Below are 13,642 nucleotides of genomic sequence, written 5' to 3' on the forward strand. Positions count from 1 at the left end.
TCCCAGCCAGCCCGGCAAGCCGGGGCTCGTGTCCCGCCATGGGGCTGGGGCTGGGGCAGCCGCGCTCCCCCGGGGACGTGGGGGGATGCGGGGCAGCGGGGCCCGCCGGGCAGTGGGGCGCAGCAGTAGCGAGGGCAGAGCCCCGGGGCTGCACACACAGCAGGCGGGCAGCAAAGAGGCATGCTTCCCTGCATCAGGACCCACAGCGAGGGTGTGAGCGGGTCTGGGACACCCAGGGGTGCTCGTGTCCCCACACACAGGGCAGCGGTGGCAGCCATGTCCTGTGCAAACGTGGGATGGGCTGAGCTGGCCACAGAGGCTCTGCCTGCCTGCTCTGCTGTGCGGTTTCATCCTCGTTTGGGCAGCCAGGTACCTGCGGGCGCTCTCCCTTCTCAGCTGCATCCCTGGGGCTCTGCACAGCCCCTTGCTCTGCTGTGCCTGGCCCCAGGCTGCTCCAGGACCCACTGCAGCCCCCATCAGCAGCATGGCCCCAGCAGGGTTCAGGGCTGCACTGGGGCAGGGGCTGGGGAAGGACAGCCAAGAGGCTGCTCAGCCAGGCAGAGCCCCTCGCAAATGGGGGGTCTGGCCTGCAGACCCCTCTTGCCCTGCAGAGAGCCCCCCCAGCAACTGGTATGGGGTGGGTGAGCAGCAGGACACACTCCACAAGCAGCTTGAGCTCGGCACCGGCAGCTGCTGGGCCCAGCTCCATCGTCTGGCGCTGTGGCTGTGGCATGGTGGGGGCCGCCCACATGTGTCTGGGCTGGCTGCTCTGCCAGGAGAAGATGGCTAAATCCAGCTGCTGCAGGCCAGCGGAGCCTGTCCTGTGCTGGCTGCTGGCTGGGCAGCCAGGGAGGGTGCAGTGGTTTGGGCCGGGCCAGCTCTGGCAGAGAGGCGCAGGCAGCTGGGAGCACTCCCTGGCTCAGCATGCTGCGGTTCGTCGGTGTGGACGTGGCCCCGCCACGTGCTCCCGTGACTGCCGGCCATGGTTGTGGTGGCACCAGCAAATCTGGGACCCGCCAAGCTGGACGGGAGGCCCAGGAGCCAGTAGGACAGCCCAGCTCGGCGTCATGCCATGCTGTGCCACACCGCGTCAAGCCGCACTGCCTGGCCCTGCCTGCACAGACCGGTTCTGGCCGAGCTCTGCCCACTTGCTGAGGCTGCTTTGGCTGCAGGGGCTGCAGCTTGCAGGCAGTACCCCGGGGGTCCCTACCTGGACACCCAGTGTTGCCACAGGGAGCCGGGCAGGGGGGACGGGCCGGCTGCTCTGCTGATGGCAGCGTGCGCCCAGTGGTGCCTCCTCGGGAGCATGGCCGCATGGGGCTTGTGGTTGGTGGGAGGGAGGAGCTGGCGAGCTGCTCCCCTGGAAGCGCTGGATGTGCCTCCAGCAGGTTTGTCTGGAAGAAGCAGGTCTTGTCCTAACAGGTCCCCTGGCAGCCAGCACCAGCTCCTGCAGCTCCCTGGGCTAGGACAGCTCTGTGGGGTACAGGGGCTCCCGCTGCCCCTCTGCTGCCTGCACTGGGCTCTGCCCACCGCGGGTGTCATGACCCTGGTGCTGGGACACAGGACCCCTGGCAGGAGGATGCCCTGGGGGGGGCGGCATCCCTCCCTCTGTGCTGCTGCAGGAGAGCAGGGGTGGGTGCTGGGCCAGGGGCCAGCTGAGCCCCTGGGGACGGGGGAGATGCAGCCCACCCCGTCCAGTGGTAGCTGGGGCTCATGGAGCGAACGGGGAGGGGAAGAGGAGCAGGGTCCGGCACCACAGCACCTTGAGCCCTCACGGTGGCTTGCACCGAGTGGGGGCTCACAGGAGCCCCGGGGCCATCCTGGCAGGGATCCGGGAGTGGGCAGGGGGTTGGGGAAGGTCGGGGCGTCCCTGGGGCGCAGGGTGTCAGGGGTGAGGGAGTTGGCAGTGTGAGTCAACCCGACGTGTCCCGCTGACACAGCCGGGCCATCTGATTCAGAGCGGCTGCGGGAGAGGAAGGGCTTCCGGGGCCAGGCCACCCACGCGGGACGGGTGCGCGGGCGCTCTGTGACTCAGCCTGCAGCCTCTGCCCTGGCGGCCAGCACGGGCAGCCACTCGGGCCGCCCCATGAGCCAGGGTGGGCAGCTGGTCCCGGCACCCATCTCTCCCTGCCCCAAGCTCAGGGTCCCCACGGGGCTGGGCTGGGCCACCCACGCCGCAGGGCTGAGCCCCAGGGGGCTGTGCGCGGCCAGGCGAGTGCAGACCTGGCTGTGGTGCCCAGTGCTGGGCAGGGCTGTTGTGACGGGGCCGGGACAAGGCAGTGGCATCCCGGCAGTGGCTTGTGCTCACAGCAGCGGGGGTGCTGCCCTTGGGCGCTATCGCGGCTGTGCACGGTTCACTGCGGTGCAGTGCTGTGTGTGTCTGACTGCGTGGGGAGAGCCGGATCCAGCCCTGGCAGCTCCTGTGGGCAGCTTGACCAAGGTGCGAGGCTGGGACAGTGGTGCTGAGCAGAGGGGCCAGGAGCGAGCTGTGGCGCGGGGGCCCCGGGGGGTCGGGTGCTGACCCGCGTGGACTGCGCGAGGCTGATGCCTGTCGCTCTGCCTCCCCAGACTCGGCTGAGCGGGTTGTGCAGCGGTTCGAGGTGCCCGGCGTGTCCAACTACACGGCCCTGCTACTGAGCCCGGATGGTGGCACCCTCTACTTGGGGGCGCGTGAGCTGCTCATTGCCGTCAACACCAGCCATTTCCAGCCCGGGGCACCAGCTCGCAGGGTGAGCCCGCGGATGGGGGCCGAGCCCCATGCAGGACCACAGAGCCCCTGGGGCTGGGCTGCCCTCGGGGAGGGAAGGGGGCACCTAGCCAGCTCTGGTGCAGGGGTTCCCCTCCCCAGCAGCATCTGGGCTCTGTGTAAGCTGCCACACATTCGGGAGCCGCTCAGGACAGTGTGGAGGCAGGTGTCCCGGCCATCCCAGGCAGCAGGGTGCTTGGCCCCAGTCAGTGGCTGCCTCACCAGTGTGATTGAGGTGGGGAGGACATTGATGCTGGGGGCGAGCTCTGCCAGCCCAAGGCAGGTGGTGTGTGGGGACCAGCCGGTGATGGGGGGCTCCCAGTGACTGTCCCCTCTCTGCAGCTGCCGTGGAGTGCTGATGATGAGAAGAAGAGGCAGTGCGTGTTCAAGGGCAAGGACCCCCAGGTGAGCCCTGCTGCTGGTGGGCGTCTGGGGGCTGCAGCAGGAGTGGGCAGTGCCCCGTGCTGGGGTGGACACGGGCAGGAGGGCTGAGCCAGGTCCTCTCGCCCCTGCAGAGAGACTGTCACAACTACATCAAGATGCTGCTGCAGCTGAACAGCACCCACCTCTACACCTGTGGGACCTGTGCCTTCAGCCCGGCCTGCGCCTACATCGTGAGCACGGGGAGTGGGGACGGGGTCCAGGGGTCCCGCTGGGGATGCGGCTCCTCCTCCGCCATCGGGGCCCTGCAGTGGGGGTCCTGGGTGCTGGGACGGGCGCTAGCGGTGCTGCCGGCTCACAGCCCGGTCCCATTGCAGAATGTGCAGCACTTCAGCCTGGAGCGGGACGTGTCGGGGAAGGTGCTGCTGGAGGACGGGAAGGGACGTTGCCCCTTTGACCCCGAGTACCGGTCCACAGCCGTCATGGTCGGTAAGGCACGCCGCTGTGGGACCCTCGCCCTCTCTGCAGCCGGGCTGAACTGGGGCCAGGCCAGCATGGACCCCAGCGGGGGAGCAGAGCTGTGCCGGGTGGTGTGTGCTGGGTCCCAGCAGGAGTGTCTCTTTGGCAGACGGCGAGCTCTACGCCGGGACTGTCAGCAACTTCCAGGGCAATGAGCCGACCATCTACCGCAGCCAGGAGAGCCGCATTGCCCTCAAGACAGAGAACTCCCTCAACTGGCTGCAGGGTAAGAGCTGTGGCTGACATGGCGGGTCGGGGTCCCCATCCCCCTCAATGGGGGAGGCGTGGGGATGGGGGGGCCAGCCCCGGCAGCGGGGCGATGCTCAGGGTGCCTGTGTCCCCAGACCCAGTCTTCGTGGGCTCAGCCTACCTGCGGGAGAGCCTGCCTGCCGGCAACCCTGAAGGCGATGATGACAAGGTCTACTTCTTCTTCAGCGAGACGGGCAAGGAGTTCGACTACTTTGAGAACACCATCGTCTCCCGCATCGCGCGTGTGTGCAAGGTGGGCACGGGGCGGGGGGGTGTGCGTGGGGGGTTGTGCTCAGGATGTCATTCACCACTGGGGTGGGGGGGATGTGGGCCCACCCTGCACGTCTACATCCCCAGGTTCCTGGACACCCCAGCGCCTGTGGGAGACCCCTCTGGGGCAGTTAAGGCTCTGAAGTGCCCGCCCCGGGGCTGTGGCTCGAGCCTGCTGCTCCTGCCAGCCCCATTGGTGGCGGCAACCCTTCCCCATCTCCTCTGCCCCTTGGCAGAGGGGACACAAGCCCTGTCCTCCTCTCAGGTCGTGTTTCCCTTCCCCTGGGCGCCTCAGACACTGCTTGGCTTGTGCCTCCCCAACACCGGGGCTGCTCCACTGGGGCCTTGGCACTGCTGCATGGATGGACAGACCCCTGCTCCGCTCACCCAGCCCCGTGGGGCTCCCCACTGCTGGGCGGCCATAGCATCGTGCCCTGACCCACTGTGTCATGCAGGGGGACCAGGGAGGGGAGCGCGTGCTGCAGCGGCGATGGACGACCTTCCTGAAGGCACAGCTGCTCTGCTCGCACCCCGAGGACGGCTTCCCCTTCAACGTGCTGCAGGATGTCTTCGTGCTCACGCCAGGGGAGCTGCGCTGGAGGGAGACGCTATTCTATGGGGTCTTCACCTCGCAGTGGTGAGTGGCAGGTGGGGGACCCGGGAGAGCACTCTGTGGTGCCGTGGGGTGGTCATGGAGGTGCGGGCCACGCTCAGGTTCCTGGGGTGGTGCAGGGGACTCGGCGGAGCCAGGGTGCCTGATCTTGCCATGGGCTTTGCCTCTCCCCTGCCAGGAACAAGGGTGGCCTGGGCAGCTCGGCCGTGTGCGCCTTCCCCATGCGCAGCGTGCAGCGAGCCTTCGGCGGGCTCTACAAGGAGGTGAACCGCGAGACACAGCAGTGGTACACGGACACCGGCCCCGTGCCGGAGCCCCGACCAGGCATGGTAGGTGCCTCCTCGGTACTTGCCCGAGTGCAGGATGTGGGGCAGCCCCTCACAGTCACCCAGTCCCGCCGGCTACCACAGCACAGCCACCCACCCGCCCACTGCCCCGTGCCCTGGCCAAGCTCCTTCCTCTTTCCCCAGTGCATCACCAGCCACACGCGGCACCTGAAGATCAACTCATCCCTCCAGATGCCAGACCGAGTGCTGAACTTCATCAAGGACCACTTCCTGATGGACAGCCCCGTGCGCAGCCAGCCGCTGCTGCTGCAGAGCCGCCTGCGGTACCAGCAGATCGGCGTCCACCGCGCACAGGGCCTCCACAGCACCTACGACATCCTCTTCCTGGGCACAGGTGGGTGCAGCTGCGGGCTGCCGATGGGGCGGGTACTGGTGTGCTGTGTACCCCCGGCCCCATTTAGCACAGCCCTTGTGTTTGCAGATGATGGACGGTTGCACAAGGCTGTGCGCGTGAACCACGGGGTGCACATCATCGAGGAGATCCGCCTCTTCCCCGCTGGCCAGCCCGTTCTCCAGCTGCTGCTGGACCAGGACCAGGCAGGAGCTGGGCACAGGCGCACTGGGGCTGGGGCAAGGCGGGGGGATGCTGTGGGCTCAGCCTGCATTGGGCAGGTCTTGTTCGTGGGCTGGGGGCCAGGGAGCCTGGGAGGGCAGAGCTGTGCAGGGGCTGACCCTGCTGCATGGCTCTGGGGCTGTGGCTGCCCGCTGACCCCGCTGTGCCTCCTCCCATAGGGCCTGGTCTATGCAGCCACCTACACGGCGGTGGCTCAGGTGCCCTTCGCCAACTGCAGCCTGTACCGCAGCTGCGGCGAGTGCGTGCTGGCGCGGGACCCCTTCTGTGCCTGGAGCCGGGGTGCCTGCCGCAAGACCAGCCTGCACCCCCCAGCGCACCCCCAGTAAGTGCTGCACCCCCTCTCCATCCCCCTGCCCACCACAGCGCCCTACAGCACCCCGCTGCCCTGACCCCTCTCTGTCCCCAGGCTCTGGGCACAGGACATCGAGGACGCTGACACGGAGCGGCTCTGCCAGCTGGCCAACACCTCCCAGCCCCGGCCCCGTGTCCTCCTGCCCCCAGGTGAGCTCCTGCAGGTGCTGCCATGCCAGCCCAGGGTGTCCTGGGGGCTGCCACAAGCCCCAGGCTCCTGCTCGGCACCCCCCATCACCCTCGCACCTACCGCTGGGGTCCCCACAGCCTCGCTGACTTCCCCATGGGTTGTCTCTCTGCAGTCTCGGGCGCCTCATGCCAGCGGATCCAGCTGCCGCCCAATGCGGTACGGCCGCTGCCGTGCCGGCTGCTCTCCAACCTGGCCTCGCGGCGCTGGCTGCACGATGGGGCGCCCGTCAATGCCTCCTACCTGGTGCTGCCCGATGGGGCCCTCATCCTGGTGGGCAGCCCCGAGCGGGCAGGTACCTATGAGTGCTGGTCGCTGGAGGAGGGCTTCCGCAAGCTGATGGCCAGCTACTGTGTGAGTGTGCAGGAGCCAGCCCGTGGGCTGCCGGACCCCAACAGGAAGGTGGCTGCTGGCCGGGACGCCCTGGAGACTGTCAGCACGTCCCGGAGCACCTCAGCGGTGGGCAGTGCTGCAGCCCGGTTGGACGGCAAGACCTACTGGACTGAGTTCCTGGTGATGTGCGTGCTCTTTGCCGCCGCTGTCTTTGTGCTGGCCCTCTTCCTCCTGCACCGGCACCGTGATGGCATGAAAGCCTTGCTGGAGCCCGGTGACCCTGGCCGGCACCAGAAGCCGCCCCGCAAGCCGGTGGAGAGCCTTCCCCTGAATGGCAGCAGCCTGCCCAACGCGGCGTCTGAGCACAAGGGCTACCAGGCTCTGCAGGACAACTACATCGTCAGCACCCCTGTGCATGAGCCCCCAGGCCCCCCACGCGCCTTCTCCGAGTCAGAGAAGAGGCCCCTCCACATCCGGGACAGCTTCGTGGAGGTGTCTCCCGCCTGCCAAAGACCCCGGGTGCGCCTGGGCTCCGAGATCCAGGACTCGGTGGTGTGACGGGGACAACAGCCGAGCCCTCGCCCACGACCGCCTCTGCTCTGCTGAGCCTCGCCGGACCGCAGCTCTGCAGCTGGGGTCCGTCTTGTCTGTGTGTGCATGCCTGGAGCCCGTGCCCTGCTGTGGCACCGACCCAGCCGCTGGGGCTGGCCCCACCTTGTCCCATTGGGGCTTGGCTCCTCCAGGAGGTCCCTGGGCGTCATCTTGGCTGCTCCGGCCCCGCTCCTCAGGACGGTGCTGGCAGCTCCAGGTGTGAGGGGTGCTGCATGCCTTCCAGGGACGTGCGGGACTTTTCCCCCAGCCCGGTGTTCCCGCTGCGGGGATGGACACGGTGCCCAGCTCAGGCTGCTGGTGCGGCCCCCAGCTCTGACAGCTCTGTGGGGCCGTAGCCCCCTCTATGCAGAGGGCAGGAGGGGGCAGCCGCAGCCCCCTCGCACCCCGACTCACTGTGATGTCCCACTGTGGGACCCAGAGCCACGTGTGCGACCGGGCGGTGCCGGTGCAGCAACCCCGCGGGATGTGCTGTGTGTCTGTGCTTGGTTCGTTTTTAATACGTCGAAAATGTGAATCGTGTCCCGGGGAGGGTACGGGGAGCGGCGCTCGCCCTGCACCGGGCTGGGCAGCGACTCACCCCCATGTCCCCATGTGCGTGTGCAGAAACGTTTGTGGTTTTTATATAAAGTCCAAGTGTCTCCTTTAGACATGTGTGTGCAGCTGTGGCAGGGCTGGGCACCTTCCCGGGGCCAACTGTGGCCAGGACCATCCTGGCGGCTCTGTGGAAAGGAACTGTGTCCGGCTCTCGCTGTGGTTGGGGGGAAAACCTGCCCATGGCCGGCTGCTCCTTGCCCAGGTGGGGACAGACAGGGCAGGAGGGTTGTGCTTGCGGTCAGATTTCCTGCAGTCTGCAGTGTCCCCATGTGCTTGGCCAAGCATTGGGCTGGGGCACACAGGGCCCCACAGGGCGCTGGCTGTGTACCCATGCAGTGATGCTGCCCAGGGCTGGTGCGAGAGAGTCCCTGCGACCCCGCTGTCAGGGTGTCATGCATCCATGGCAGCGAGCTCAGGCAGCACTCAGCTGTTTTGGGGCTGTACATGGAGGTGCATGCTGCGGTGGGCAGTCTGGTGGGGGCAGAGTGGCCCCCACAGTGGTGGAGGTGGGGAGGCTGCAGAGAAATGGGGTGAAGCCGTCCCAGCACCACAAGACGTGGAGGAAGGCAGAGGTGACCAGGAGGAAGAAAAGTGAGTGCCTGGGGCTGTGGCAGGCCGCTTCCCTGGGACCATGGTGTTGTGCTGCACATGGGACCCCACTGCCAGCCCAGGGCGCAGGCAGCTCCGCATCCCCATCCTGCACAGCTGCAGGCAGACCCCAGCCGCTTTGCCAGCAGGACCTGACTCCATGACAGCTGATGGCCAGGACCAGGACCTACACTATGCCACTGCTCGTGAGTCCTCATGCACCTTCATGCCTGGGAAGCATCAGCAGCACGAGCATGGGGCTGGGGGAAGCGGTGAGCTCCACACCAAGCTGGCGTGTCAGGGCAGGCTTTCCCCCAGGGACCAGCACTACCTCGCTCCCGGCTGGACCAGCACACCAAACTTCCTGCCCAGCCTGTTCTGGGACATCAAAAAAGCCACCGGAGGCGTTGGCTGGTGCTGTGCCAGCAGACACGGCCCCCGGGGCCGCAGGGGCACAGACTGTGGCGGGCAGATACCATCAGCACCGTGGGGCACCAAGCTGGAAGGGCCAGCACCGCCGGGAGCAAGGAGCCGGTACGTGAGAAAGAGCTGCGCCGGCACCCCGAGACGGCCATCAGCCGCTCCACCCCGGTGCTCCCGCAGGGTGAGCCGGACCCCAGGCACCATGCTGGCCCCACCTGGCATGTGGTGCTGCTGCAGCCCGGACATGGTCTTGCAGAGCGGCTCTGGCAGGAGGCTTGCCGGCATGGTGGGAGCGCTGCTGGGGTGGTGGGGCTGGCCAGGGGCTCGCTGCAAAGCGCAGACAGGGCTGTTGCCTGTGGCTGGCAGCGGGCCAGGCCAAAGCCTGATGGATGAACAGACACAAAGGGCTCCGGCACTGCCCGCAGCAAAGGTAGCTGCTTGCCTGCCCTGGATTTCCCTTTGTGGCTCTTGCTCGAGAGCTGAGCTCTTTGTGCTGCTGAGAACAATCCCCGGTTTTGGAGGAGGGAGGTGGCCCACGGAAAGGGCTGTCACCGAGCAGGACGTGGGACCCGTCCCCTGGAGCTGTGGCTGGCGTGCAGGCAGAGGGGCCTGGCAGGAGGCTGTGTCCCCAGCACCCCTCATGGCATGGGTCCCGCAGCACTGCCGGAGCAGCCCCCTCCGCCGTCCCCACGGCAAGACAAAGGCGGCACAGAGCACAGGGTGAAACCAGAGCCCTTTATTTGTGTCCTTGCCGGAGCAGAGGGAGGAAGAGGCCAAGGGAGGCAGAGCAGCTGCTGAGCCTGAGCCAGAGGAGGGGGCAGAGAGGAAAAGAGGACGAAAAAGAGAGCAGGCCCCAAGCATTGTCAGTGCCGAGGCAGTGCAGGGTCAGCCTGGCTGCCTGCAGGGCTGTGCTGCGCTGGTCAGGGGAGGAAGGCGTCTTGTGCAGCTGTGGCAGGACAGCTCTGCTGCCAGGATGGCACATCTACAGTGCCACTTGGGTTATTGCTTAGAGAAACAGATCCGCGTTTGGGTTATTGCTTAGAGAAACAGATCCGCGTTTGGGTTATTGCTTAGAGAACTGTATCCGTGTTGCAGCAGGGACGCCCCCAGCGAAGAGGGGAGAGCCAGGCAGGGACTTGGCGGGGGGAGGCAGCTCCCTGCCTGCTAGTGGAAGGCACGAATTGGTACTGAGGGCAGAGAGGAGCTGTGCTTGCTGCAGTGTGGCCCCCAGCCAGGACCACCTCTGTGCACCTCCCCCCACCCACAGAGCTGCCCTTGGTTTGCATAAGAAGTTAAAATCCAATCCTGGGATAGCAGAGTGGCTGCAAGCAAGGCAGCTTCCCAGGGCCCCACCGCTGCAGGCTGCAGAGACATCTGCCATCTCGCCTGTCGGGCATGAATGGGGAGCAGGAGGGTGTCCTGCCTAAGGCACTGTGTGGCACTGCCAGGCTGGTGAGGAGCGGGGGCCTCTGCTGCTCACTGAAAGAAGAAACGTCTTCGACCATGAAGAGCTGCAACAGCCGGAGGAGCCGTCCTGCTGGAGAGCTGCAGGGCTCTCACAGGACAATCTTGAAGGAGCTGCAAAAGACATGGCAGGTTCCGCACCTTCTCACTGGGTCACACGCAAGTGGTTTGCGAGCGCCCAGTGCTACAGGGATGCAGCATTGCCCTGTGCAGGAGAGGCTCTCTGCAGAGCTAGCAGGAAATCCAGTTCCCTCTGCTGTTACGGGAGACCTCGTACAGGGTAGCCTTGCCTTACTGCCACCGAGAGCTCTGCCCCAATGCCAGCACAGTGATCGGGGCAGATGAACCCCCCAGACAGGCCCCCCAGGACAAGCTGCGCCACTGGAGACCACCATACCTGGCAAAGTCCGGGGAGCGGGAGACAATGTGCTGGAACTCGGCGAGGTTGATGGTACCATCCTTGTCGATGTCGGACTCCTCCAGGATCTGGAGGGGAGGGAAAGGCGAGTGCTGAGCTGTGTGGCCAGGACTGTGCAGCAGCCTGTGCCCTGCCTGACAGTCCTCACGTTTCGGATGAGCTGTTCCATCTCTGTGTTGCTCAGCCGGGACTCCTCGCCTTGCCCCGTCAGACAGTTCACTAGTTTCTCCAGGTCCTTTCTGTCCAGAGTCCCATCATCATCAAAGTCTGTGGGGAGAGGAAAGTTATGTTTCGGCAGGGCTGCACTGACCCCAGAGAGTCATGAGCACCCATGCTCAGAGAGGAGAGGGCCTGGGTGACCTCAGGACACGGCAGGCTCCATGCCACACTTCTCAGTGCACATTATTGCACCAAACCAGCAGTTCCCAAAAGCTGCCATCCCTGTAGGTGCTCTAAGGGCACTGCCAGCCCTCCTGAACATGGATTCATCCCTGCCCCCACCTTGAGGTGGAGGGACCCCCGAACATAGCATCTGCCCCCAGCCTTACCAAAGATGCGGAAGGCATAGTGGGATTTGATGTCTGAGGTAGCAGAGTCGCTGAAGACGCTCAGCATATCAAGGAAGTCTTCAAAGGACATGCTGTCATCCCTGTCATCTGAGGTGGAGAACACCCGGCAGATCCGGTGCTGGAAGGGGTTTGCCTGCCAACACGGGAATGGCTCAGGGCAGGGCTGGGCAGTGCCAGGCTGTCTCCCTCAACAGTAGAGACTGGCCACAGGCTGGTGCCAACCCTGCGGACGAGTGGGTACCCCACTCTGCCGCTGGTCTGTTGTGCACAGCACGACCGTGCCAGTCCTGTGCCTCCCCAGGACAGCAGCCTCACGCAGCAGGGATCTCTGGGCTCCTCCACAGCGGGGCAGGGATGAGGAAGCTGTTTGTTGGCACAGCTGACGTGCGGTAAGTGAACAGCTTCCCCAGGTGACTGTTGGAGCAGCACGTCGAGGGCAGAGCACTGGCACCGCGGCGGGTAAACATGGCCCTGCCCAAACACGTCCAGACCTAGGGAGCAGCAGCGAGTCCCGCTGGCTGCCAGGCACCCTACCCGCAGCTCTGGCAACGTCAGGATCTGGCTCTTGGGAACCCGTGCGGAGCAGGCATTCTCCCTCTCCTCCTTTGGCAGCAGTTCACTGAACCTCTTGTAGGCACTTGAAGAGGCAAGAACAAGAGACGCTCTGTGGCGTGAGGGGCGCAGGAGGCAGCCCTCTGGACACGGGCAGTGCAGGCAGCTCTGCCCAGCGCTGCACCGAGGCGGACGGCCCGTTTCCCACAGCTCCCTGCCAGCTGTGTGCGGAGCCGGCCCGGGGGGGTCCCCCCACGGCAGTGTCTCCCCCCCACCTGCTCCCGGGACCCTGAGGACCAGCAGCGAGGGGAAAGAAGCCAGCCCTGCTGCCTGCCCACCCAGACGGCTGGCACTTCCGAGGGGGAGAGAGCCGCCGCCGGGCTGGCCCCGCAGCACCCGCAGACCTTCCCCCCCCACCCCGAAACCCCGCCGGTGGGAGAAGGCCAAGCTCCGGTTGCGGCCCCTCCGGTCTCCTGCCTGACGTCGAGGGGAAGGGAAGTCGAGGCGGCGGGGCCGGGGCCTTCCGCGCCCCCACGGCCGAGGCGAATCCCCTCATGGCGGCCGAGGGGAGCGGGCTGGCCCCGGAGGTATGAGGGGCCCGGGGCCAGCACCCCTGCCCCAGCAGTCAGGGCCGCGTGCCCGCGCCCCCCGGTAGCACTTACAGCAGGATCTCCTGCTTGCTCAGGAACGTCAGCTCCTGCGGGGAGAGCGCAGGTCAGCCCTGGGGCCGCGGCACCCCCCGTTCCCGTCCCGTCCCCCATTCCCGGTGCCCCCGCACCTGGTACTCGCCCAGCGTCTCCCGTGGCAGCAGGCTGGCCGAGCCCCCCATAGCGGCCCGCGCCGCTTCCGCCTCGCACGTCACTCACTCTGCCGCTCCCAAGGCAACGCCTCGCCCCGGGGCGGGACCGCCCCGCCCTGGGGCGGTGACTGACGGCAGCGCGGCGAAGCCGGGGAGCGACCGGTTCCCGGCATGGCGGCGGCGAGCGAGGCGCCGGGCGACCCCAGCCCCGAGGACTTCGTCTATGGGGAGGAGGACTTTGTCCTGCAGGGAACTGGCTGGGGGGGCGAGCCGGGCTCCGCGCCCTCCCGCTTCGACCGGGCGCTGCTGGAGGGCTGGAGCGACAGGATGGAGCGGGGCTTGTTCCGGTACCGGCTGGGGCCGCTGCCCACCCGCGTCCTGCCCGGCCCCATGAGCCTGGTGGCCCAGCTCAACGTCCAGCGCGGCACCGAGCGCCGCCCGCCGCAGGCCGTCCTCAGCCTCCGGCAGCCCTTCGACCCCCGGGCCTTCAACTTCACACGGATGCGGCCCGGCGAGGTGCTGCTCCGCCTGCGCAGGGCGGCGGACGAAGGAGGAGGAGGAGGAGGGGGTGGGGGTGCCGCGGCCCCCGACTACCTCCTGGTGGCCATCAACGTCAGCCCGCTGGAGCAGGGCCACGTCCTGCTGCTGCCGGAGCCGGACCGGGGGCTGCCGCAGGCCCTCACCGCCCCGCTGCTCCGCGGGGGGCTGGAGGCGGCGCTGCTCAGCGCCCACCCGGGCTTCCGCCTGGGCTTCAACGGGCTGGGGGCCTGCGCCTCCCTCAACCACCTCCACCTGCACGCCTTCTACCTGGCCCGGCCGCTGCTGGTGGAGTCGGCGCCCGCCCAGCCCCTCTGCCCGGCCCGCGGCCTCAGCCTGCTGCGGGACGTCCCGGCGCCCGCCTTCCTCTTCTACGCCGCCGGCCCCGCCGGCCTGGAGACGCTGGCGCGGGACGTCTGCCGGGCGGCGGAGCACCTGACAGACACCGGCCTGGCCTACAACGTCTTCGTCACCCGCGGCGACCCGCCGGAGGGGGCCGGGGCCGGGGCCGGGGCC

At 67.3% G+C, this 13,642-nt stretch overlaps 3 protein-coding genes across 3 annotated transcripts in view; 2 read left to right on the forward strand and 1 right to left on the reverse strand.

Annotated features, from left to right (window-relative positions):
* Positions 1-1,306: 1,306 nt before the first annotated feature.
* On the forward strand, positions 1,307-7,128 carry SEMA4B (sema domain, immunoglobulin domain (Ig), transmembrane domain (TM) and short cytoplasmic domain, (semaphorin) 4B). Its single transcript, XM_010572329.1, has 15 exons — positions 1,307-1,388; positions 1,941-2,096; positions 2,569-2,729; positions 3,089-3,151; positions 3,262-3,360; positions 3,505-3,616; positions 3,756-3,872; positions 3,991-4,148; positions 4,621-4,802; positions 4,957-5,107; positions 5,249-5,459; positions 5,547-5,662; positions 5,858-6,021; positions 6,106-6,200; positions 6,353-7,128. The coding sequence occupies exons 1-15, from the start codon at positions 1,307-1,309 to the stop codon at positions 7,126-7,128; spliced, it is 2,643 nt and encodes an 880-aa protein (XP_010570631.1).
* A 2,396-nt stretch (positions 7,129-9,524) lies between these two features.
* On the reverse strand, positions 9,525-12,668 carry CIB1 (calcium and integrin binding 1 (calmyrin)). Its single transcript, XM_010572180.1, has 7 exons — positions 12,569-12,668; positions 12,453-12,487; positions 11,773-11,875; positions 11,218-11,371; positions 10,818-10,936; positions 10,649-10,737; positions 9,525-10,365 (listed from the first exon to the last, which is right to left on the reverse strand). The coding sequence occupies exons 1-7, from the start codon at positions 12,617-12,619 to the stop codon at positions 10,344-10,346; spliced, it is 573 nt and encodes a 190-aa protein (XP_010570482.1). The 5' UTR covers positions 12,620-12,668; the 3' UTR covers positions 9,525-10,343.
* A 92-nt stretch (positions 12,669-12,760) lies between these two features.
* Positions 12,761-13,642, forward strand: part of GDPGP1 (GDP-D-glucose phosphorylase 1) — a 13,767-nt gene continuing 12,885 nt past the window's right edge. The window contains 2 exon segments of the mRNA XM_010572330.1: positions 12,761-13,623; positions 13,625-13,633. Of these exon segments, the coding sequence (XP_010570632.1) occupies positions 12,761-13,623; positions 13,625-13,633 (872 nt within the window).

The sequence above is a fragment of the Haliaeetus leucocephalus genome, unplaced genomic scaffold (genome assembly GCF_000737465.1).
Source record: "Haliaeetus leucocephalus isolate CR32 unplaced genomic scaffold, Haliaeetus_leucocephalus-4.0 Scaffold339, whole genome shotgun sequence".
NCBI lineage: Eukaryota > Metazoa > Chordata > Aves > Accipitriformes > Accipitridae > Haliaeetus > Haliaeetus leucocephalus.